Source organism: Hyperoodon ampullatus, assembly GCF_949752795.1.
Source record: "Hyperoodon ampullatus genome assembly, chromosome: 8".
NCBI lineage: Eukaryota > Metazoa > Chordata > Mammalia > Artiodactyla > Ziphiidae > Hyperoodon > Hyperoodon ampullatus.
Genome location: NC_136921.1, coordinates 33,902,515 through 33,928,564, shown reverse-complemented (window position 1 = coordinate 33,928,564; position 26,050 = coordinate 33,902,515). Strand labels below are relative to the sequence as shown.

The 26,050-nt window shown below is 36.0% G+C and overlaps 1 protein-coding gene across 1 annotated transcript in view; it reads left to right on the top strand.

Moving 5' to 3' along the window:
* CARF (calcium responsive transcription factor) overlaps positions 1–25,745 on the top strand; it is a gene marked incomplete at its 3' end in the record, with an annotated part of 34,877 nt that extends 9,132 nt beyond the window's left edge. The window contains exons 5-14 of the mRNA XM_079709892.1: positions 407–491; positions 3,663–3,852; positions 8,360–8,480; positions 10,903–11,046; positions 13,034–13,267; positions 14,943–15,105; positions 16,071–16,134; positions 22,233–22,363; positions 23,199–23,628; positions 25,627–25,745. Of these exons, the coding sequence (XP_079566018.1) occupies positions 407–491; positions 3,663–3,852; positions 8,360–8,480; positions 10,903–11,046; positions 13,034–13,267; positions 14,943–15,105; positions 16,071–16,134; positions 22,233–22,363; positions 23,199–23,628; positions 25,627–25,745 (1,681 nt within the window). The remainder of the gene's footprint in view (positions 1–406; positions 492–3,662; positions 3,853–8,359; positions 8,481–10,902; positions 11,047–13,033; positions 13,268–14,942; positions 15,106–16,070; positions 16,135–22,232; positions 22,364–23,198; positions 23,629–25,626) is intronic.
* Between the last annotated feature and the right edge of the window lie 305 nt (positions 25,746–26,050).

Genomic DNA, 26,050 nt, shown 5'->3' with positions numbered 1-26,050 from the left:
TATTTATGACATTTAACTTTAGAACTTGATGTAATATCTTGTTACTGTTAATAAGTCCACCTGAAGATGGTTTATTTGCTCATTTTTTGTTAAATGAAAAATAATTATGTGAGAAGAATACAAAATAAGCTCTGAGAAAGATATATAAAACACTTGAATTTGTTGAAACTACAGGTATTTGGAAGAACAAAGTTAGACTTTTGCTTTAGCAATTGATAAAATAGTAATGATTTTAGAAAGTGTAATTACATCCATCAGACCAATCTGTCATTATTATTACAATTTCTAATCGATGACCTCAGTATTGTCTTTGACTGGCTAAGAGGATAAAGCAACTGAATGCTGTGTGTGTGTGTGTGTGTGTGTGTAACTTGTAATATATATTTATATATACCCCCCATCCCAGAATACTTGAAGAACCCTTTTTGGCTCCACTCCAGCCACTTTCTTCTAACACACCTATATGGGCCTGTCGTCTTAGGAGCTGTGAGGTAAGTTAAAAAATAATCCTTATGTAAATTCACTTAGCTGATTATAACTACAATTCATCCCAAAATGTCCACTTTTGAGTACAACTAATAGAAGCTGTATCTGTAATATTTTGTTCATGTTTGTGCTAACTCTTTTATTCCTTAGAGCTTGTAAGCTCTGTTAAAGCAGAGATCTTATAAATCCCTTCACACTTCACTGTCATTTCATTTCTTCTCTTACAACTCTTTTCCCTTGTCTTCCATAAAACTTCACTATCATGTTTCTCTACTTTTTATCCTTTAATCATTCCTTCTCTTTCTTTGCCTGGCATTTATTTCTTTTCATATTCTCAGTGGAAATTCTTCAAGGTTCACCGTTTGACCTTGTCTTATTTCTCTACATTTTATCCCTTGTAGAGCTTAACAGCTTTGTTGACTTTCAATTCTCAGTTTTATAAAAATGATTCCCAAATCTCTATCACCAGTTCTTTAATTCTGCCCTTGCTTTTGTCCCAGATCTCTAGCTACTTGAAGCTTTATTTAGATTTCACCTCAAATTCACCATATCTAAAGAGAAATTATCCGCCATACCACAACTAGCTCTACTTCCTAAATTCCTTGTCTATGTAATAACAAATACCATCTCCTTAGATACAAAGTTTTAGACTAATTTCTTCCTTTCCCATATTCAGATAGTCACCTGATTCTTTTAGTTTTTTTCTTTAAAGTGGTTTAAAGGGAGATTTTCCCACAGACCTTTGTTATCTTGAACTCAATCATGGTAACAGCCTTCCCATTAATCTCTTTGACTCTTCCATTTCTAGTCTTTACTGTATGGTTTCTAAAACTACTTATCTTTAAATATTACTTTCATTGTCTTTTCTCACTGCCCAATAAGCTTAGTGTTATTTTTCCACATCATTTAGCCACTTGTTACTAGCTTTCAAGGTCTTCTATAATCAGGTATCACCTTATTTATCCTTTTTTATTTCCTGCTTTTCTCCAATTCATCTTTCATTCGTGTTAGCCAAGTCTTCCTACTTGGTACACACACTTCAGAATCTTCCTTTATCTCCTCCTTCACTTGTGTTTATTTCCATTTCCTAATATGTTATTTTTTCTTCTACTTACCTTTCTAACCACTATTCTTCAAATCCCAATGCAAGTCCTATATGTCTTTTCTGTAATAGTCTAATGATTACTTTATCTTTTACCTATTTATCTCTTAAAATTTTATTTATGAGGCTTCCCTGGTGGCGCAGTGGTTGAGAGTGCCTGCCGATGCAGGGGACATGTGTTCGTGCCCCGGTCCGGGAAGATCCCACATGCCACGGAGCAGCTGGGCCCATGAGCCATGGCCGCTGAGGCTGCGCGTCCGGAGCCTGTGCTCCGCAACGGGAGAGGCCACAACAGTGAGAGGCCCGCGTACCGCAAAAAAAAAAAAAAAATTATTTATGTATTTATTTGGTTGTGCTGTCTCTTTGTTGTGGCAGGCAGGCTCCTTAGTTGCAGCTCACGGGCTCCTTAATTGTGACATGCGAACTCTTAGTTGCGTCATGCATGTGGGATCTAGTTCTCCAACGAGGGATCGAACCTGGGGCCCCCTGCATTGGGAGCGCGGAGTCTTAGCCACTGCACCATTGGGGAAGTCCCTATTTATCTCTTAAAATTCTTTGATAATTATTACCATTACCATTCTTAATTATTTGCTAGCTTGGGTTGTTCACTATTACATACCTTTTAGACTATACACTTTTTGAGGAAAAGGACCATGCGCTTCTACATATAAACCATACATGGTAATGAGTATTTAATTATTAAAATGCTTCGTTGTTTTAAACAAATCTTAAAATATGGCAAGGAAAAACATTACTTGAGTTTTAATATTTTGAGAAAATTTCTAATCATGAAGTCTAATGATATATTACATTTGTTAGGACATTATCACTGTTGTTGCTTTTCTAAGTGTTATGTACGTATGTATATATAGACAGTAAGATTTTTTTTCCCTTCACACTTTTTGTTAGTCATAGTTTTTCAGTGGTTTCCTAAAGGTACTATTCTTGTCGTTTGATGAGGGTTTTTAAAATCATTATTATAAACTTCATGAAATGCTATGGACATTAAAGCATTAGCAATTATGTGGCCAAATTAATTCATTTTACACCATGGTACATTGTGTAGCTTATCTAACATCATATATCTTGTAAGAAATTAGTTAAAACTGTCCAACAGCCTGAATTATATCAAAGATTGAAGGATTCTTTTTCTCCAAGCTATATCAATAGTGAAAAACATTTTTGGTTAATGACTGAAGAAATATTTTCTGCATTTTGCTTAAAAATATTGTTTAGTAGTCCTTTTTACTTTTTGAATTTCCATTTAAAGGTGTTTTTCTTGTAGGCATTTTTTAGATTTGACCAAAATCTCTTAGTTGGAAAAATTTCAATACTGCATTAAACTTTTATCTCCTGATGTGGGCCTGACTGCACTGTACTAATTCTGAATTTTTCCTTTCATTAACAACATTATATGCTGTATTCATTTTATTTGTAAAAAAATGCTATAGCTAGACTTTATGTTCCTACTTTTATCTGTAGGGATATTTTGATGAGGAAATATCTAGGCTAGAAGAAAATTCATAAGCATAGGCATTTTCATTATTTTTAGGGGAAATTGTAGATAATGTATTGTTTGGAATCAGAATATCTCTTTTTATTGTGGCTCAAAGTATACCTACATCAGTAGGTTGATACCTTCCTTTTGTTAAATGTATTATTGCCAGGTGAAATATTTAGTCTAATTAGGAGGAAAAAGATTTCTATTCCACATCTCTGCTCTTATTCCCTATAAGGGAGAAACATACATGGAATCAATTCTAGGTCTAAATGCATTTCAGTTTAAGAGATCACAGTTTAAAAATTTCTCTGGGTATAGAAAAAGCTTTTCTTCTAGTTGAGGGATACTCACAAGGTTGTGGATAGATAATATCAATTTATTTACATGATTTGTTTATACCTTACCTTATTTCAGGAAGAATTTAAGACAGCTTACAAAAATACTTAAAAATATATTAGCAAGGTGGAAGTTAAAATTGGGAGCTAAAGAATAAAGAACAAGAATGGAACCATAAAATGGAAGTAAGACATGTATATCTGAATGAGTGATATGTGTGTGAATTTCTACATGCAGAAAATTGGAGATTCATACCGTGGCTACTGTGTAAGTGAGACTGAATTAGAAAGTGTCCTAACATTTCACAAGCAGCAAACACAGAGTGTTTGGGGGACCCGCCAATCTCCAAGCCCAGCCAAGCCAGCTACACGCTTGATGTGGAAATCCCAGTATGTCCCATATGATGGAATCCCATTTGTCAATGCAGGTACTTTTTTAAAGATTTATTTTAAAAAGTTCAGCAAGAGCCATGATCCGTTGTGAAAAAGTGGTTTTCCTAAGGTGATAACATTTTCATTTTGGTAGATGACAACTGACTGTTAATTGGTAAAAATGCATATTAAACTAAAAAGAAAACTTATAGTAAATATAACCAATTATTTTATGTTGTAAAATTGTATTTTAGTATATTAGGGTAAATAAATAATACTTCATACTGAAAATAGAAAGTAAAAAATATTTAAATTCTGGGTAGACCTATTTAATAAAGATCAAACCATAGAGCAGTTTTATTATTTTAAATATGTATAGCTGGTTGGTTTTTTTTTTTTTTCCATCCAATCCTGATAGTCTCTCCTTCTCTCTTGATTTGTCTTTTGGAAAAAAAATCGGTGTCCATTTTACATAGTGTATAACTCAGGAGTTACTGTATAGAACTGGTATACAATCTGGAGTTATTATATAGAATTCTAATATTAGGGTTCTCAAGTATCAGCTATGTTACATATAGCATTCTCAAACACTGGGCTAGTGTTTACTAAAGCAGTAGAGTTTCAAACAATTCCCAGAGAGTCACCCTAGGACTAGTCAGACCCCAGAGAACCTAAGAGTAAGTGATTTATTTCAGAAATATGGGGGCATTGATTCCACTAGAAGAGTTGCAGCCTCATCCTGGACCCCTGAGGGTAAAGAGAACTACTTAGAGGAAGCTGAGATAAATGTAACCCCTTCTGCCCAGGTTTTATTCTCCTCCCCAGTTCAAATCCCTTAACTCCCCTCAGGCAGCTACTACATGAATTTGGTGTGTATTTTTATACTTTATCATACATGTTTGTATTTATAATAATATATTTTATTGTTTTGAACATTTTAAAGTTTATGTAAGTAATAAACTATACTATTAGGTAAACTTTTCACTCATTCTTATTTTTGAAATCTATCCATATTGATAATTATAAATTCTAGTTAACCCAATTTAATTATTATATAATTTAACATTATATAATAATCTGTTACTTAAATTTGGTCATTCCAGCATATGCCCAAACTGCAGTTATTTTTCTACTAATGATCATTTAAGTTGTTTCCAATTTTTCAATATTACAAAGAATTCTATGGTCTAACCTCCATGATACATGTTTTCTGTTGGAAAGTTGTAAGTGGTTTACTAGAGTGTGTGCATTAAAGTGGAATTACTTTACAAAATTATCTCGAGTTGCTCTCTAAGGTGGTGTTCAGGTCCAAAATCTCTAAACATTTTTTTCCCAAATGTATTTCAGAATTCTGTATTTTTGGACTGTAGTATGGTAATATTACAGAATACTCCTAGCAAGTATTCTATAGACAATATCACATAATCAAACACAGTAATTCATTATGCATAGCCACACTAAAAGGAATAAAGACTATAAATAGCCTCATAAAGTTCAGGTCAGGTTTTGCAGCCAAATGTATTCCAAAAAATTTTGTTTTCCATGCTTTTTAAATATGAGAATCATACGTGAGGGATTGACAACCTGTATCAATTTTTAGTCCTTTGAGGAATGTATGAAAATTTCCCTTTCCCACATTCATTCTATGATTTAACATTGTCAGATTTTAAAAAATCTTTATGCTATGGGAATTTTCATATGCATATCAAAGTAGAGGTAATAATGTATGAAATCTCATAACTCTGTGTATGCATCATCCAGCTTCAACAAGTGGTCAATCTTGTGTCATTTATACCCCTACCCACTTCTTCAGGAAATTCCAGATATCATTTCATCTATAATTACTAGAGATGATTTTACAGGAAATTCCAGATATCGTTTCATCTATAATTACTAAAGTATATAATAGGTATTAAAGTATATATCTGAAATATAAGGATATCCCATTATCCCACTTAAAAAAATTAACAGTAATTTCTTTTTTTTTAAATGTTTTAATTTTTAATTTTTTGGCCATGCTGCATGGCATGTGGGATCTTAGTTCCCCAATGCCCCCTGCAGTGGAAGCGTGGAGTCTTAACCACTGGACCACCAAAGAAGTCCAAACAGTAATTTCCTAATATCATAAGTTGTCCATTGTTCCCATTTCTCCACTTACCATAATTCTTTTTGAAGAGGTTTGTATAAATTCACATGCAAACCAAGCTTATGGATCAAATTTGGTTAAGTTTCTTCTCATCTAAAAATTTCTCTCCTCTTTTCCCCCAGGTAGTTTGTCCTGTACACTTTGCCATATTCAGGATTTTGCTGATTCTATCTCTGGTGTTTTTTAACATGTTCTTTTATCTCCTGTATTTCCTGTAATCTGTTAGATGTATGAGTTTGATTAAATGAAGATTTAATTTTGATTGAAGTATTTTGCGAGGATACTTCATAGGTGTGCTGTGTACTTCTTATCACTACCTATGTAGCATTTTTAACTGTAAGATTGATCAGTGGATTCAGTTGTTTTAGAGTATTGTCAAATTTTTTATGTTTACCAATTTGAAGAGTGTGAGAGAGTATCTTACTATTGTTTTATTTTTTTTAATTAATTAATTTTTGGCTGCGTTGAGTCTTCGTTGCTGCACATGGGCTTTCTGTAGTTGCGGCGAGTGGGGGCTACTCTTTGTTGCGGTGCGTGGGCTTCTCATCGCGGTGGCTTCTCTTGTTGTGGAGCACGGGCTCTAGGCGTGCAGGCTTCAGTAGTTGTGGCAACACGGGCTCAGTAGTTGTGGCTCGCGGGCTCTAGAGTGCAGGCTCAGTAGTTGTGGCGCACGGGCTTAGTTTCTCCACGGCATGTGGGATCTTCCCGGACCAGGACTCGAACCCGTGTCTCCTGCATTGGCAGGTGGACTCTTAACCAGTGTGCCACCAGCGAAGTCCTTAGTATTGTTTCAATTTGCATTTCCCTGTTTACTAGTGAAGTTGAGCGTCTTTTTATTGTTTATTTAATATCCTTTTGTTTCCTTTCTGAATTGCCTGTCCATAGTCTTTGCCCATTTTTCTGTTTGGTAGTTAGTTTTTATTTTTAAATTATTTATGGTTCTTTATATTCTGCATATTAATTATTTGTTTTATGTATTATAAAATACTGTTTCTCAAACTGTGATTTTCCTTTTACCATCATTTAGAAGAAGTTAGTTATCAGCCTTATCAACATTTTTATTCACGATTGGTGTTTTTCGGGGTTTTTAAAAATATTTATTTATTTATTTATTTGGCTGCATTGGGTCTTAGTTGTGGCATGTGGAATCTTTCTTGCAGCACGCGGGCTCTTCGTCGCGACATGTGGGCTTCTCTCTAGTTGTGCTGTGCAGGCTCTAGAGCATGTAGGCTCAGTGGTTGTGGCTTGTGGGTGCTCTGGTTGTGACATGTGGACTCTAGAGCATGTGGGCTCTGTCGTTGCTTGCCCTGGGACATGTGGGATCTTAGTTCCCCGACCAGTGATCAAACCTGTGTCCTCTGCATTGGAAGGCAGATTCTATCACTGGGCCGTCCCTGGGGTTTGGGGTTTTATATTTGAAAAGTTTGCTGTACCCTACATAGATTAGGATATCCAACTTAAAATCTTAAATTGTATAGTTTTCACATCTGCTTATTTGTGTTATCTGTGGCACTGTAACAGATTACCCCAAATGTGGTGGTTGAAAACAACAAACATTTATTGTCTCAGTTTCTATGGGTCAGGAATCCAAGAGCAGCTTAACAAGGTGGTTCTGCCCCAGGTTCTCTCACAAGACTGCAGTTAAGATGTTGGCTGGATCTGCCGTCGTCTCAGGACTTGACTGGGGGAGGATCTGCTTCCATGCTCACTCATGTGGCTGTTGGCAGGCCTTATTCCTTGCCAGGTGGGCCTCTTCACAGAGCTGTCTCACCACATGATATCTGATTTCACCAGGAGAGAGCAATCCAAGCAAGAGCAAGAAAGTACCCAAGATGGAAGTCACAGTCTTTTTATAACCTAATATCAAAAATAACATCCTGTCACTTCTGCCATGTTCAGTAGAAGTAAGTTAGTAAGTCTAGCTCATGCTCAAGGGGAGGGGATTACCAAGGACATGAGTACTAAGAGGCAGGGATCATTGGGAGCCATCTTAAAGGCTGGTAATCACATTATTCTAACAGCTCAATTAGAAATAAGGAAATAAGGAATTATAAAAGGAAACAAAATTTTAAATAATATTAATATTTACTAACAAATGTTGCATTTGCTAATTTCTACTTATAAAGTAGTAAATTTTATTATTAAAAACCATACATATGTAAATACCAGTTGACAGTCAGTATATGTGGTATTTGCTAATTTTCTTACCATAATGCGGTACATTTGGTAACTTTACAATAAACTTTTAAATTTATGTGTTTGTACATCTTAGTAAATCTTACTGATGTTTTCTTTCCTTAAGGTTGTATAATTGGAAGTATAGATTTTGTCATTGCCACCACCAAGTTATTTTTAACCTAGTATCCAGAACAGATGGATACTTGAATTAAATATCAATAGTTGGTTTTGGCCCACAGGGAGTAGAGCTGTGGTAATGGAGTGTCAGTATGGGCCAAGAAGAAAAGGTTTCCAGTTAAAAAAAATCAGCGAGCAGGAAAGCAGGTCTTGTCAGCTCTACACAGCTACTTGTCCAGCCCGGTAAGCTTTATTTTCTTTTATTTCTTTTTTATTAAGTACTTATTTTTGAATAGCTAGTATGCACATTTTTATTAAGTTTAAGCAGTGCCAAAAGCATACAGTGAAATCTGTTTCCTCTTACCCCTGCTTCCTATGTCCCACTTTAAGGCAACAACTCTTACCAGTTTCTTGAGTAACCTTGCAAAGATATTCTGTGTATATGCATATAGGTATATACTCTACCGTCATAAATGTTGAAGATCTCAGTAAAGATTACTAATATTTTCTTTCCTTAAATTTGGGTAGTAGCATACCTTCTTTCTGGCTATGAATTCACATTGATATATTTCCATTCTGAATGCCTATTGTAGTTATTTATTGCACAGCTATTATGCTTCATACTAGTGTGAATGTAGAGATATATAGTACTCTACATTAAAAAAAATTTTTTATTGAAGTATAGTTGATTTACAATGTTGTATTAATTTCTGCTGTACAGCAAAGTGATTCAGTTATACATATAAATATTCTTCTTCATATTCTTTTCCATTATGGTTTATCATAGGATATTGATATAGTTCCCTGTGCTATACAGTAGGACCTTGTTTTACTCTATTTTTTTTCATTCTCAGTATATCTCAAAGTTGGCTCCATGTCTGTATTTAAATGAACCAATTACTTCTTTTTATTGATTGATCAACTGATTTTAAAAAGTGAGATAAAATTGACATATAAATTATGTTATTTTCATGGCTCCTTCTTTTTAATAGCCATATAATATTCCATTTATAGATGAATTATCATTTACTTAATTAGTCCTCCAACAATGGACATGTAGGCTCTGGAAAATATTCTTTATTATTATATACAAAGCTGCAACTAATAACACTGTACCTATTTGTACACTTGTGTAAGTATATTGATGGAATAAATTCCTTGAAATGAAATTGCTAGGGCAAGTGTTGTATTCTTTTTAAATGTTGACAGGTGTTGCAGAGTTGCTTTGTAGAGTGATTTTACCAATTATATTCATACCAGCAATGTAGAAGACCAACAGAGTAAGTTTTAGGTGGAATAGGACTATTGAGTAGTCATTGCTGTGGCTGAGAATGAAAAATGTGCACCAATAAAAGATTTTTGTAATGTTCGTTACTAATATTCCTTTTTCACACATTGAAAGTGTTTTAAATCATAAGATAAAATTTTTAAATAACACGTAAATGTTGGATTTAGTTGAGCTTTGAAACATTTTATATTAGCATTACATCTCATATCACAAACCTCAGCATTCTCAAGAAGTTTTTAAAGCCAGTTAAGAAGGCTTTTCATGTTTAATCTGATACTGTTAACTTTAGACAATATTTAAACCTGACCATTAAACAAAACTTTGCTTTTAAATATAAGCAGTGTAGACCATTAAACAAAACATTGCTTTTAAATATGAGCAATGTAGAACTTTAGATATAACTTGGGAGAAAATCTCTATACGTGAAGAGATAATTTTATTCTCTATCATTCTATAAGTACTTTTTGAGTATCTGCTCTGTGCCCAGCAACAACATTGGGTACCATGGGAAGGAGGGGAGACTAAAAGAGGTATATGATTTTACTTAATCATGGGAAACTTAAAATATTGTTGGGGTAGGTCAGGAAGCAACAAACTATAAGAGAACATAATAGTATTGTATATAATGTTAAATGTGTGGATTAGCTAACTGTCTTCAGAGAAGTAATATATCCTAGCAAACTCATTAACAGGAAAGAAAATGGAACTTAACCTGGATACTGAAGTTTAGATTGACTTTGGTAGGTAGAGAATTAGAAGGAAGATATGGTAGGGTAGGAGAATGATATAAAGAAAGATATAGCACGATTGTGTATTTGGTATCAGAGGAGGAAGGAACATTGAGATGATAAACTTCACAGGAAAAGCAATTTTATATTTGAAGTTATGAAAAGATGGGTAAATAAATTAGAATCATATAGAACGCCCTGAATGCTGCTAAGAAATTTGTGCTTGATTAAAGAACAGATAGATTCTTCAACAGAGAAGTACAAATGCAAAGAATTATTGTGGCATTGATATATCTAGTGGATTTAAGAAATGGAAGACTACAGGCCTAGAGGCTCCAGAAGGTGGGTAGTAAAGTAATCCAGGTGTGAGGTGTTTATAGCTTCAGGGAGAATGGAGAAGAGACAGATCCAGAAAAAAAAAAAAGTTAATATTCATAATATTTAGACATTTTTACTAAAGTAATGATTATTGTTAAGTTGCTGAGTATTATACACTGAAAATATGGCATATCTTTCACATAATTATCTGAATGCTTTCTAGATTAATCGAATTTTCTCTAAACTTTAATGCTAAAGTAAACTTGTGGTTGATAAGTTAGTCTTGAGGTTATAGTATAATGAAAAAAATTCTTCTTTCTCTTATAAAAAGGATTTACATTAAAAAGGTACAGAAATTTCCTGAATATAGAGTTCCTACAGACCCCAAAATTGACAGGAAAATAATCCGAATGGAGCAGGAAAAAGCCTTTAACATGCTAAAGAAGAACTTGGTAGATGCTGGTGGTGTTCTTAGGTATGACATTTATATTGTTCTTTTATTTTACAAATTACTTCGCTCCATTTGGAAGAATTCTGTAATAAGAGAAATTATATTATGTTTTCCAATTATTTCATTAAGAAATGGTTTTTATAAGGTAGATAGATGTCTTATTAGTAGCTCCCTAGGTATTAATGATTTGCCACTGTATAAGCCATTGAGTTTATCATCCAAATGTGGATAATTTTAATGAAAGAATTCTTTATACCATGTGGAAGTTTTTTCCCCAAATGATAAATACATATTTAACAACACATTTTATTATATATTTAGTACATTTTTTTCAGATACTTATTAGGAACTGAACTTGCAGTCACCTACATATATTTTTTAAACCCATCTTTGATTACTTATGGCAGCCAGATATGAATTCTAAGCCCTATATAAAATTCCATTTTATATCTTTTATGCTTCAGGTTTTAAATAAGAAATATTAGCTTTCTTTCTTACTTTCCGTTATGTGCTGGTCCAGGTGAAGAATTTATAAGGGGGTTAAGTGTATGGAATATAGTTTTTATGTGATCTTTAGAAAAAGTTTCAGATATATGAAAAATAAATACAATCAATAATTAGGCTCTTCAGTTTGGAGAACATTTTTTATAATTTTTAAGTAGGCTCCATTTCATGCAATATCAGACAGTGTAAGCATTTTGTATAAAGATATTTATTAAAACTGTATCCTATCAGATCAGTTCATTTTCCTAGAATCTGTTTTACTGCATGGCTGTAAGAAATCTGTGTTCACCTTTTAGTTGATTCTCTTGCTCATTGGGGCGAAAGGAGCTGGAGTGCTATGGGGGCAGTATGTTGAGTTCCTGTCTGAGAAGATTCTCTCACATAGCTCAATCTTCATAGGCACTAAATTATATCCACTCTTTGGTTAGGAGGATTATACGTACAACACAGAAGTTGTAATTTGGGAACAAAATGGTAGAAGAATGGGAAAATACACAATTCAAAAGATGATTTTAAAATCTCATTATTTTGAGGTAAAATTTACTTAATATGAAATTTTATTTTCTCTTTCTTTCTTTTTTTTTTTTTTTAAAGAAGATGTTGGGGGTAGGAGTTTATTAATTAATTTATTTATTTTTGCTGTGTTGGGTCTTCGTTTCTGTGCGAGGGCTTTCTCTAGCTGTGGCAAGCGGGGGCCACTCTTCATCACAGTGCGCGGACCTCTCACTATCGCGGCCTCTCGTTGTGGAGCACAGGCTCCAGACGCGCAGGCTCAGTAGTTGTGGCTCACGGGCCTAGTTGCTCCGCGGCATGTGGGATCCTCCCAGACCAGGGCTCGAACCCGTGTCCCCTGCATTAGCAGGCAGATTCTCAACCATTGCGCCACCAGGGAAGCCCTGAAATTTTAAATACCATTTTCATGTATACCTAAATCTTGCATCCTCCTTAACTTTAAGGACATAGTAAAAGTCTATAAAGGTTTATAAAGATTTTTATTTAATTGGGTATAAAGCCAATCTTAGAAGAGTTAAGAGAGAACATTTTAACTTTTATTTATATTTATTTTTATTTAATTTACTTAAACATTTTAAATTTATATTTATTTAATATCATATAATCATATAATTTTTCTTAAAAGATGATTCCTTCTCCTGATGAATATTAACATAAGTAACTATGATTCTTGCTTTTTCTTTTTTAATTTATTTATTTTTGGCTGTGTTGGGTCTTTGTTTCTGCGCGAGGGCGGGGGCCACTCTTCATCGCGGTGCGCGGGCCTCTCACAATTGCGGCCTCTCTTGTTGCGGAGCACAGGCTCCAGATGCGCAGGCTCAGTAGTTGTGGCTCACGGGCCTAGTTGCTCCGCGGCATGTGGGATCCTCCCAGACCAGGGCTCGAACCCGTGTCCCCTGCATTAGCAGGCAGATTCTCAACCACTGCGCCACCAGGGAAGCCCTGATTCTTGCCTTTGTCTAGTAATATAATTTTAAATATTTTTTCTTGTCAGGTGGTATGTACAGTTACCTACGCAGCAAGCTCATCAGTATCACGAATTAGAGACTCCCTGCCTCCCTTTATCACCTTCCCCTTTTCCTATGTCTTCTCTTGAAGAAGAGGAAACTGCAGTTAGAGATGAGAACTGTACATTACCCTCACGTCTGCATCCTCAAGTAGCACATAAAATTCAAGAATTAGTATCACAGGGAATACAACAAGTGTATGCAGTAAGGAAACAGCTAAGGTACAGTAGAAACAAATTGTTCTTTTTCATTTTTCATTTCTGTTTGTTGGTTTAAATAATACACTTAACATTATAGACATTTTCCAGGATATAGGCTATCAGAGTAGATAAGGAATATAGTTTATTAATTTATTAAAATAATCTTATTTATGAACTGATCATTTTTCTGCAGATGCTTGGCAAGCCATAAGTAATGATTCGAATTACTCATTTGAGATATTCCATATTCAGATTTGGCAAATTGGACTATTTCTAAATGATATATACATTGAATTATGTACTAAATACCTTTACAGAAAAAAAAATTTGTAGAAAAGATTTTAAAACGTGGGCCAAGATACTTGTTTTAACCTATTTGAAATACAATTAAATTTTATTACAACAAAAGAATGTGGATAGTTTTTTCGTTTAATGAAATTTTATAGATAGTACTCTGATCTAATTTTATTGATACTCAGGATATAATAATAATTATTATGTGGCACTTAGTATGTATGTGCCAGCTATTGTGCTAAGCACTTATAGGTATCATCTCATTTATTCTTATGACTCATGAAGTTTGTGTATTTATCCTCATTCTGCAGATGAGGAAATGGAGACTCAGGGTGGTTAAAGATATACAGGCAGAACTGAAATCTAGGTCTGACTACAGCCTGTGCTCTCCAGCATGAATTCTGCTACTTAACTGACCTTATTCCTTCTGGTTACTGTGTAGTCTGATCTGAACGACACAATGAGTATTTCCCAGGATTATTTCTTAATTAATACATGACTTTTCTATTTAGCAGCTTTCTTAGACATTTTATGTTTATTTCCATTGGGGCATTCTTAGAACAGAGCCAAAGTTTGGTAAGCCATCCACTATTTTACTAAACCTATATTGTAAAAACAGAGGTATAATACAGCTCTTCAATATGGTCTACTGAATGTAATGCACAAAGAATATATATATTGAATTTTATCATTTCTTTTATATCTTTATTTTTTATAACCATCGTATGGCAATGCTGCCTTTTATTTCTATCTTCTCATTTGTCTACTTGTAAAATTTGAGCAGACATATTTCATATATTAGTTGATAACTTTTGAAAGCAATGAAACATGATGTTTATATGTATAACTTTGGTATAGACCCAGTCTCTCTTACATACTAGCTAGGCATATAACTTTGGGGAAATGATTGGGTTGGCCAAAAAGTTCATTCGGATTTCCCCAACAGCTTACGAAAACCCGAATGAACTTTTTGGCCAATGCAATACTTAACTTCTGTAGCCCTCAGTTCTCTCATCTGTAAAGTGGGAATGATAATTATACCTACCTCACAGGATTATAGTGTGGGTTAAAGGAGGTACTAGACGTGAAGTGTTCAGTGCAGTGCCTGGCATTCAAAAACATATTACATTTAAATTGAAAATAGTGATTTCATTAAATTCATAAAAACATCAAAGCTCATTCTAAGATATACAGGTGTTTAACCAGCGAAAATATTACATTTCTTTAATCTGCATGAATTCCATGACTTAATGTATGGGAAAAAAGTGGAAAAACATAAATTACTTATAAAGCTGTAAACCATACTTTACAGAAGTTTATACTAAAGGGGAACCTTTGTCATTTGATCTGAATTAGATTGCTAGATTGTTTATGTTTTTATTCTATTTTATATTCTCCATAGAAAATTTGTGGAAAGGGAACTATTCAAACCTGATGAGGTACCTGAAAGACATAATTTATCCTTTTTTCCAACTGTAAATGATATAAAAAATCACATCCATGAGGTACAGAAGTCCTTGAGAAATGGAGATAAGGTATATAACTCAGAGATTATTCCAGCAACGGTATGATTACAACTGTAATTCCTTGTTTTATTACAACAATCTTTCTCAGCTGATGCATGATTGCTATTAGGCCATATAAGTAACTGTGATGTAAGGAAAAATGGTAGTATCTTTTTCTCAAAATGTGAACACTATGAACTCTCAGATGATGATTTGACTAAACTATTTTTTATTACTCTCACAAGAAGAAATATCAGCGATTCCAACCCTGACTATAATAACAATAGTAATCTTCACTTAAAAATCAACACATTATCTCTGTAAAAAGTATATCTTATTCATTTAACAGATATTTATTGAGTACATACTGTGTATATCTCCACCTCTTTTTAAAATTTCAATAGAAGCAAGTTTAAATAGAATAGTTCAGACTTGAATACACAAAGTGGTGATGTTGGTTCTATATGCCGTCTATGGATATAAAGTTTACCTCATACTGTGATACTGTAGCTTTCTCCAGAAAAGTGGCCATTTCTATGAAAATTTTGCCTAATCTGAAGAGATTAATGTAGTTACCCAGGAACTGCTAATTGTAATACAAGCAGTGATTTTGGCATTAAAATCTCAAGTAGCAGTATTCTCTTCTCTATACATTTTTACTCTCTAAATTCAGTAACTGAATAGAGTGAGATTTTTTTAAGCTAGAGCTACTATTCTTTTCTGTCCAAAACTCTTAGTTATTCACTATCCAAAATTCAGCAACTAAAACAGATTTGGTTAGCAGTAGTCTTTGCCATCTACACTTGCTATCCAAATTCTTGCTATCTGACCTTAGGAAGCTAATTTCTTTGCATAGTTAAATATACTTAATGCTTTGAGAATGTGAACAAATAAAGAGAGTAATTGCAGAATAAAGCACATTTATACTATGACTGAATAAGATAGGACAGTTGCATTGCTGTTTTACACTAGTTTTCAAAACAAATGCTGTGTTCTTTTTACTGAAGTAAATGTTCCCATTTCAGCTTCAGTGGACTACAGATAGTGGGAATATTCTCAGAGAGACTGTGACAGTTACACTTGCAGAAGGTAGGTTCTCTTGAATACTTTTAAGATATAAAATCAAAGGCGGCCGGCCCCTCGCCCGTCACGCACCGCACGTTCGTGGGGAACCTGGTGCTAAACCATTCGTAGACGACCTGCTTCTGGGTCGGGGTTTCGTACGTAGCACGGCAGCTCCCTCGCTGCGATCTATTGAAAGTCAGCCACAAGGGTTTGTCGCTCACGCCGCCCACCGCCGCCACCGTCGCCGCGGCGGTGGTGGCGGCGGCGGCGGCGGCGGGGCCCCGGGGGTGGGCTCGGCGTGTCCGTTTCCTTCCTTCCTTCCCTCCCTCGCTCTCCGGACTCCCACACCACCCCGCACCCCGGGGGCGGCCTCCACGGGGCCACCCTCGGTGGCTGACCGGCGGCGGCGGTGGTGGCGGCGGGTCTCGGTGCTCACGTCCCCGGACCGGCCCGCGCCGGTCGGCCGGTCGGGGGAGGCGCCCGTCCCGCCGGAGGGAAAAGGGGGACGAGGGGGAAGGGGGGCGCCCCTCGCGGTGCCACCCCCCGGCCTCGGCGCGCCGCGCCCCTCCCCACCCCACCCCGCCGTGGGCCTCGCCCACGGGCTGGGACGGGGTAAGGGGGGGCGGGTGCGGACCGAGGGTCCTGGGGGACGTCGCAGGGCCGGCCCCGTAGGTAGGCCCCTTTCCCGGGGGCGCCGTGCGGGGCCGGAGGGGCCGGCGGCACACGCGTGCCGCCGAATGCGTCCGTGTCCTCCGCCACCCTCGGCGCGGGGGCTGGCCCGGGAGGTTCACGGGCGCTCGCGGCCCTTGCGCTCTTAAAAAAAAAAAAAAAAAGATATAAAATCAAACTGTTAAAATTGGAAGACATTTAAGATGTTATCTAATTTATCTCGTCTAATTTATGGATAAGGAAACCATGTCCCAAAGAGGCAAGAGCAACTATGTTAGCATTTATCAAAATACTTCCAGCTATTTAAATTTCCTCCTGTATAATCAGCTTTCCTTTTTTTTTGGTATGGTTTTTTTTGTATGGTTTGTTTTTTCTCATATGTTCTTACTCCTATGCTCTCTCAATATTCCAAGCTTATTTCAACCCTTTTGGTCTCTCTTCTAGAAATGTCTTTTTTCCTCTTCTGCATGGCAAACTCCTCTCATTACTCACATAGCAATCTCTTTGGCTTTAAATGCTCTCTTAACTTCACCCCCTATGTAAAGATGGATATTCACGCTTTTGTATTTATCTCTGCATTTAACATGGTATCCTTTGTTTATGCATATGTATCTTTCATTATGATTTGAGAATCATACTTCAAATTAATATACCTAGTTCTTAGCATAATGGCTTCTAAAAAGTTAACACCTAAATAGATGCTTTAGAATAAATTAATAATTATATACAGTACAATTTTTTTTATTCTTTGGCTTATTAACCTTTAAGAGTCACTTTGCCTATAAAATAACTCACAAATGCAGATGACATGATACTATACATAGAGAATCCTAAAGATGCTACCAGAAAACTGCTAGAGCTAATCAATGAATTTGGTAAAGTAGCACGATACAAAATTAATGCACAGAAATCTCTGGCATTCCTATACACTAATGATGAAAAATCTGTAAGTGAAATTAAGAAAACACTCCCATTTACCATTGCAACAAAAAGAATAAAATATCTAGGAATAAACCTACCTAAGGAGACAAAAGACCTGTATGCAGAAAATTATAAGACACTGATGAAAGAAATTAAAGATGATACAAATAGATGGAGAAATATACCATGTTCTTGGATTAGAAGAATCAACATTGTGAAAATGACTCTACTACCCAAAGCAATCTACAGATTCAATGCAATGCCTATCAAACCACCACTGGCATTTTTCACAGAACTAGAACAAAAAATTTCACAATTTGTATGGAAACACAAAAGACCCTGAATAGCCAAAGCAATCTTGAGAACGAAAAATGGAGCTGGAGAAATCAGGCTCCCTGACTTCAGACTATACTACAAAGCTGCAGTAATCAAGACAATATGGTACTGGCACAAAAACAGAAGTATAGATCAATGGAACAGGATAGAAAGCCCAGAGCTAAACCCACGCACATATGGCCACCTTCTCTTTGATAAAGGAGAGAGGAATGTACAGTGGAGAAAGGGCAGCCTCTTCAATAAGTGGTGCTGGGAAAACTGGACAGGGACATATACAAGTATGAGATTAGAACACTCCCTAACACCATACACAAAAATAAGCTCAAAATGGATTAAAGACCTAAATGTAAGGCCAGAAACTATCAAACTCTTAGAGGAAAACATAGAACACTCTATGACATAAATCACAGCAAGATCCTTTTTGACCCACCTCCTAGAGAAATGGAAATAAAAACAAAAATAAACACATGGGACCTAATGAAACTTAAAAGCTTTTGCACAGCAAAGGAAACCATAAACAAGACCAAAAGACAACCCTCAGAATGGGAGAAAATATTTGCAAATGAAGCAACTGACAAAGGATTAGTCTCCAAAATTTACAAGCAACTCATGCAGTTCAATAACAAAAAAACAACCCAATCCAAAAATGGGCAGAAGACCTAAATAGACATTTCTCCAAAGAAGATATACAGATTGCCAACAAACGCATGAAAGAATGCTCAACATCATTAATCATTAGAGAAATGCAAATCAAAACTACAATGAGATATCATCTCACATCAGTCAGAATGGCCATCATCAAAAAATCTAGAAACAATAAATGCTGGAGAGGGTGTGGAGAAAAGGGAACCCTCTTGCACTGCTGGTGGGAATGTGAACTGGTACAGCCACTATGGAGAACAGTATGGAGGTTCATTAAAAAACTACAAATAGAACTACCATAGGACCCAGCAATCCCACTACTGGGCATATACCCTGAGAAAACCATAATTCAAAAAGAGTCATGTACCAAAATGTTCATTTCAGCTCTATTTACAATAGCCAGGAGATGGAGGCAACCTAAGTGTCCATCATCGGATGAATGGATAAAGAAGATGTGGCAATATATACAATGGAATATTACTCAGCCATAAAAAGAAATGAAATTGAGTTATTTGTAGTGAGGTGGATGGACCTAGAGTCTGTCATACAGAGTGAAGTAAGTCAGAAGGAGAAAAACAAATACCGTATGCTAACACATATATATGGAATTTAAGAAAAAAAAATGTCATGAAGAACCTAGGGGTAAGATGGGAATAAAGACACAGACCTACTAGAGAATGGACTTGAGGATATGGGGAGGGGGAAGGGTAAGCTGTGACAAAGTGAGAGAGTGGCATGGACATATTTACACTACTAAACATAAAATAGATAGCTAGTGAGCAGCCACATAGCACAGGGAGATCAGCTCGGTGCTTTGTGACCACCTAGAGGGGTGGGATAGGGAGGGTGGGAGGGAGGGAGACACAAGAGGGAAGAGATGTGGGAACATATGTATATGTATAACTGATTCACTTTGTTATAAAGCAGAAACTAACACACCATTGTAAAGCAATTATACTCCAATAAAAATGTTAAAAAAATAAGAATAGAATTTTTGGTAACTTACCTTTTAATATAAATAAGGAATTCCCTCCTCAGTTCCATTTTTTAACATTTAATATGTAATTAATTAAACTCATAGTACCTTCACCAGTAACATAAAAAAAATAACTCACAAAGTCTTCAGAATTATTCATTTGTTCTATGTATATTAACTCAGTGTGATAAATGCTGAGCCTAAAAAAATAGTAAGTCTCTTGCTTCACTGAATTTAAAGTTTAGCAAGAGAAAAAGGCACTACAGTATATTCTAATGAATTACTCTTATGAATAGTGCCATGAGAGAATTGTGCCAAATTGTATGGGAATGGTGATAGAGACATGCAACTTAGTCTAGAGAGTAGGGAAGGGACACTTGAGAAAGTAACTTTTAAACTGAGAACTGAAGAATGAATAGGAATTTGCCAATCAAAGGAATAGCATGTTTGAAGGCTGAGCAAGAAAGTGCTTGCTGTGTCCACGGAACTTAAGAAAGCTAGTGTAAAGTATAGACAATGCTTAGAGATAAAACTGGTTAAACAAAATAGGTTTAGGAGGCCCTTTCAGCTGTACAAGTGAAAGGTGATAGTGGTATAGATTACAGTTGGTGACATTTATACTAGAATTAGGCAGATTTAAGAGTTATTTAAAAAATTGAATTCAAAGCCTTTGGTTATTGATTGAATAGGTGTAGGAGGTAAAAGAGTGGGAATGATCTGGGATGACTCCTGAGTTTCTTCCATGAGCAACTGACTGACAGTGGCATTTACTGAGCTCAGCAACACTGGCATAAGAGTGGGGTATTAGTAGCAGGGGAGATAGAAAGATCCTGAGATCAAGTTTGGAAAAGCGTGAGTACCAGAGTCATTTCAATGAGGTGGATTAGAAGGAACCCATATTGGCGTGGCTGAAGAGTGAATGGGAGATGAATAAAGAAGCAGAGACAGTGTGGACCACTTCTTCAAAAAGTTTACTATGAAGGGGGTATGGGGTTGAGGGAAGGTATGTTAGGACAGGAGAGACCTGAAGAGATAGATGAAAATGAAGGTACTTGATAGGTTTGGTGATGGGAAGTTGAGTACATTTCTATCTGATAGCTTCTCTTTTCTCTTTAAGTAAGAGTGTTGAGAATGAGGAAAGATCACAGGAAAGGTGACCAAGATTTGAGGAAAATGGAGATTTAATATCATCCCTGATACAGAGTGAGAGAAACATTATAAGATTGTCATATACATGAAGGTCCTATTGAGGCTGATGATCATGAATTGGTATTAGTAGTGACAGTGAATTTCTTCTTCAGTGACATTCAGCTTTACATGTATAGGCCCTGGAAGCCATTTTCATCCAGAATTAGGATTTTACCAGGGCGTTATGACCAAAGGACAGAGAGGAAAGGGAGTTTAAGGTATTTGCAAGAGAGTGACTAAAATTGTAAGCCCAGGACTCTAAGCTGGATGGGGAGAGAATTTTATTAAGGAAGACAGTGATGGATCTGAAGAAAACTGAGGAATTAGTTAACTGGAGGTTCACATGAAGTTGAAGCACAATTGTAGTAGAGTACCTGAGCAAAATCCCTGGAAGAATAGAGGTTGTGATCAGAGAATGGGATGTTTGAATTAGAGATTTTACATGTGGAATAATAGTCCCAGGTATAATCATAGTAGCAGGTAACTGCAGCATAGTGAGGTGGAACAGTTAGAAATGAAGCAGCCAAGAAATGTGAGAGTACTGTTAATCCACTGAGGAAAATTCTCTTATTATCCTGATTTTACACATGAGGAAACTGAAGTTTAGAAACTGAGTTAAATAGAATGTTGAAGGCTACAGAGAAAAGCCAGCACTTAAATCCATCCTTGTCTGGCACCAGGACCATTTTTTAAAATTACTCGGTTACACGGTGCAATATGCAGTATGGAAGCAATAAATAGTTGTTGATGATTGGTTTTAATTGGTTTTTGATTACCTTAAAGAGATGAATATATTTGGGTTAACATATAAGAATTACATGAGAAGGACTCAAATTCCAGAAGGGCAATTACTTTAAAAATTGAGATATTTAGAAAAGAAAAATTTTTACTCTTCTTCATTTATTCAAAAATGAGTTATTGAAAGAAATTTAGTACTATTATTATTGAAGGCCTGCTTTATGCCAGCCATTGTCCTAGGCACTAGGGCTATCAAAGATGAGTTAGGTTTGGTCTTTGTAACTGAGATATTCAATTGGTGTTCCACATCTGGAGAAGCTTAGGTCCAGCATTATAGCATGAAACAAATGGACTAGATTAGAACTACAGGTATAGAATCTTTTAAAGAAAAGAATAGCTTCTTACATCCCTTCCTAGATACACTGAATTAAAATTACTGGAGGTTGAATCTAGGAACTTATTTTTTAAAGTTTAGTTATTCTGATGATCTACCAGGTTCTGGAAATAGTAGACTAGATAACTTCTTAAAGTCTGTTTCAAACCTTTGGCCTTATTTCCTGTTCCATTTCTGATAGTAAGGATTGTAATAAAGTATATCCTAGAAGCCATAAAAATTACTTTGTTTTTATAGTTTATTTTTTATATAATTTAGGAAATTCACAAGGAGAAGCAATTTTCAGCAAAGTGGAAACAAATCAGACAAGGGGTTCTTTGTCTCCAGAGCCAGCGCACTTGCTCTCCTCACTTTCTTCATTTCAGCCAAAAATATTCACACAACTACAGGTAAGTATCCAGTGTAATAGCCAAATTTGGGGTCCTTATCGTTCTTCCTCAATCTTCCCTCTTTTCTTAGGGATTTAACAGAATTATTATAGAATTATAAAGATGATCAAAGATGTTTTCATCATTAATTTTCCGACTTTTTTGTGTCTTGATTTAAGATGATAATTTTTTTAATCTTTTTTTTTTTTTTTTTTGCTGTACGCGGGCCTCTCACTGTTGTGGCCTCTCCCGTTGCGGAGCACAGGCTCCGGACGCGCAGGCTCAGCAGCCATGGCTCACGAGCCCAGCCGCTCCGTGGCATGTGGGATCTTCCCAGACCGGGGCATGAACCCGTGTCCCCTGAATCGGCAGGCGGACTCTCAACCACTGCGCCACCAGGGAAGCCCTAAGATGATAATTTAAACAATATGTTTTGGAAAAGTTTGAATTGACTATGCATGTGATAAAATTAGTTGTACTAATTTTCCTTTGGTTCTTGTTTCTGTCCTCACTTAATATTTGTTATTAACTATACTCAGCTTTTATTCCAATTTTTTTTTGTGTGTGTGTGGTATGCGGGCCTCTCACTGCTGTGGCCTCTCCCGTTGCGGAGCTCAGGCTCCAGACGCGCAGGCTCAGCGGCCATGGCTCACGGGCCCAGCCGCTCCACGGCATGTGGGATCCTCCCGGACTGGGGCACGAACCCGCGCCCCCTGCATCGGCAGGCGGACTCTCAACCACTGCGCCACCAGGGAAGCCCCTATTCCAATTTTGTGTCAAAAGAGTAATATATTCGATAAGAAAAACATACATAGTAAATTCAAACATTTTGATGTAACTCTTTTCGGTTCAAAAGGGTTTGCAGTTGCAACCAAGATTCACATCTTCTGATGGATCACCAGCTCTGATATCAGTAAATAATCACCCCTCCTCCAGTCCTTCAAGACTTCTGGATTCAGTAGGAAGTGCTGTAATGAATAATCACCCCTCCTCCAGTCCTTCAAGACTTCTGGATTCAGTAGGAAGTGCTGTAATGAATAATAATTCTCTACTGCTTGGTCAAACTCATTGCCTTCAAACAGATACATGCCTAACCCAAAACAATAGTATTTCCTCTACCATGGGTAACCTTCCAGGACCAGATCAAAATCTGGTTGCAGTGGATCAGCTGGTGGAAGTTGGAGATGTTGAGGATACAGAGAATCTGGAAGGAAATGTTCATCGGATTCTGTTGGGAAATGTGCAGACCATTCCAATACAGATTATAGACAGCCACCCAGCTCTTAGTAAGTTAAAGTCATATGATTTTATTTTTTTTAACCCTTATGGACGATCATCAGTATTACACTAGAGAAAAAAAAACTGTCATTTCTACTCAGTGGGTTTATAATATATAAATAAATCAAGTAAAACCAGGAGAAAAAGGGAAGAAATTTGGTGAGCATGAGTTTAATAACTTAAACTTTTTAATGTTTTTCTTTATCAAAATTATTCATTCCCTAATTACCTAGTTTTACATGGAAAATCTGTGGTGATGTGAAATCAGGAAGGTCATTTTTGAATGCATGAAAAAAAATTAGAGAAACTCTAAAAGGAAAACTATTTAGTGTAAAAGTTATTATGGAAAAATTGATACACACACACAAAGAAAAATGGGATGAAGTTGGCATATGTAAAGGTTAAAAGGAGGATTTTGAGTTATAGACTTAAATGTTGAGTTCTATAGAAATTGAAAGGAAACTAGTAAGACTTGGGGACTTGGTTTTAATCCAAGACTTTGTTGCCTTCACTTTGGAATGAACCCAGTCAACATAGTAATAAATTCTGTTAACTGCTACTTGACCTATGCCACTTCTTTTCACACAAATTGTTCTGGATTGAGCGTTTTTGTGGGAAAAGATCTGCAGTTTGCTTTGAAGAACAAAAGTCTTCATAGAAATTATCCTTAGAACATATATTTTTCCCTCCATGTGTGAGATAGTGCCTTCCAGAAAAAAATCATTGTCTTTTAAATTCATAGGAAGCATACTTTTAAGAAAATTTATCCAGAGGGCTGTAGCAGTTGTCTTTAGGAACTTTAGGAGAAGAGAGAGAAAAGGAATATACATGAACGAATCCTCACAACTACGCCATGAAATAGCTAGTAGTGTCCCCTTTCTACAGATGGGGAGACCAAGGCTCTAGGAGGTTAAGTAATTGCCTAAAAATGACATCTAGTAAGTGACAGAGAGGGCATTTAAACACGGATCTGTCTGCCTCCAAAGCTTCTTCCAGTTCTAAGATCTCTCGTCCCTCCATTGTGCCAAGGTTTTCTGTGAGCTGTAATTCAGATTGCCTTAAAAGAGACCCTCTTTGGATCTGAACTTGCATGATCTATCAAGTTAGATCATGATTTTAAGGGCTACTTCACCTAAATATGAATTCTCAGGATCACTCAAATCCATCCTCTACTGGCTTTCTCGATATGGTGTAGGCTAAACTCTAACACACCTGTATGTGACAAGCATTAGGTGTGTTCACACTTTTCTGAGCAAGTATAGTCCCCTTAACCTTGGTTCCCCATAGCAACTGAAAAACTGATATTCCTGAGAAAGAGAAAGATTTTATCTTAGGTATCCCACCTGCCAGATCACAGTAGTGTTGCTGGTTTGCTACATTTACATTAATTTGGTCATGAGTACTTTGAAATCAGAATGGTAGTACATTCTGAAATGTTTCCCATAAGCAAACACATAGCTCATGCAGCTAAGTCAGAGCTATCATTTAAGATGTTGCATATTTTTTCTGAAGTACTTAAGTAGCGTGGTTTCTTTAGGGAGACAACATTGAGTGAGTATGGAGACCATATGAGAATGTTAACACATCAGTGGATTTGTAGTATATGTTTGGTGTTTGTAAAAAAAATCATTTTCAAATAATGAGAGGCTTCCTGACTTTTAGTCACACATATTTTTAAAGACAGTTGAGTCTAAATATGAGATATTCCTCATAATTTTATCAAATTATGGACTGATTTTTGGTCAAAGAATCTTTTGAAGAGTATAACTTTGCAGTTTTCTTGGTCTTTTTTTTCCGTACTGAAGGAATTTAATATGAATGACCGTTAAGGTGTCAGAAGCATTGAGTTCTCAAATACACCAAGTGATTTTCTAAATTACTTGATTCTTTTTCCAAACTACTGTTTGTTTTTTTTGCCTTCCTTCTAAATTCATATAATTCTAAAGATTCCAGTATTATAAATTATATTAACCCTTAGGGTTTTTCTTTTATGTTCGGTTTTAAAGTTGAAGAAAGTCCAGAAGGTACCATTTCTGTGAACCAAGTTAAGCAAGAACCCAAAGAACCAGCATTATCTATGGAAGCAAAAAAAAAATTGGACTGTAAGAAATTGTCTGCTACATAAATTATTGAAGCTTTTCAGAATTTACAACTCTGGTGACTTCGGATGTCATAAAAAAGAAGGTGAATATTATCAAAGCGCAGCGTTGTGATAAGTGGACTGAAGACTGGTTTAATGAGCAGCTTTAATTTAAAACTGACATATTTGTTGCTAACTCCCTATTTTTACCTTAAGAGATATTTTATTCCTCTTATTTTGTATAATTCTTATGCTTTTTGATTATCTGATAAGGCCAGTATTTCAAAAGGTCATCTGAACTTATCCACTTATCTAATTCATCCTCTGGAAATATCTAATTTTGGTTCTTA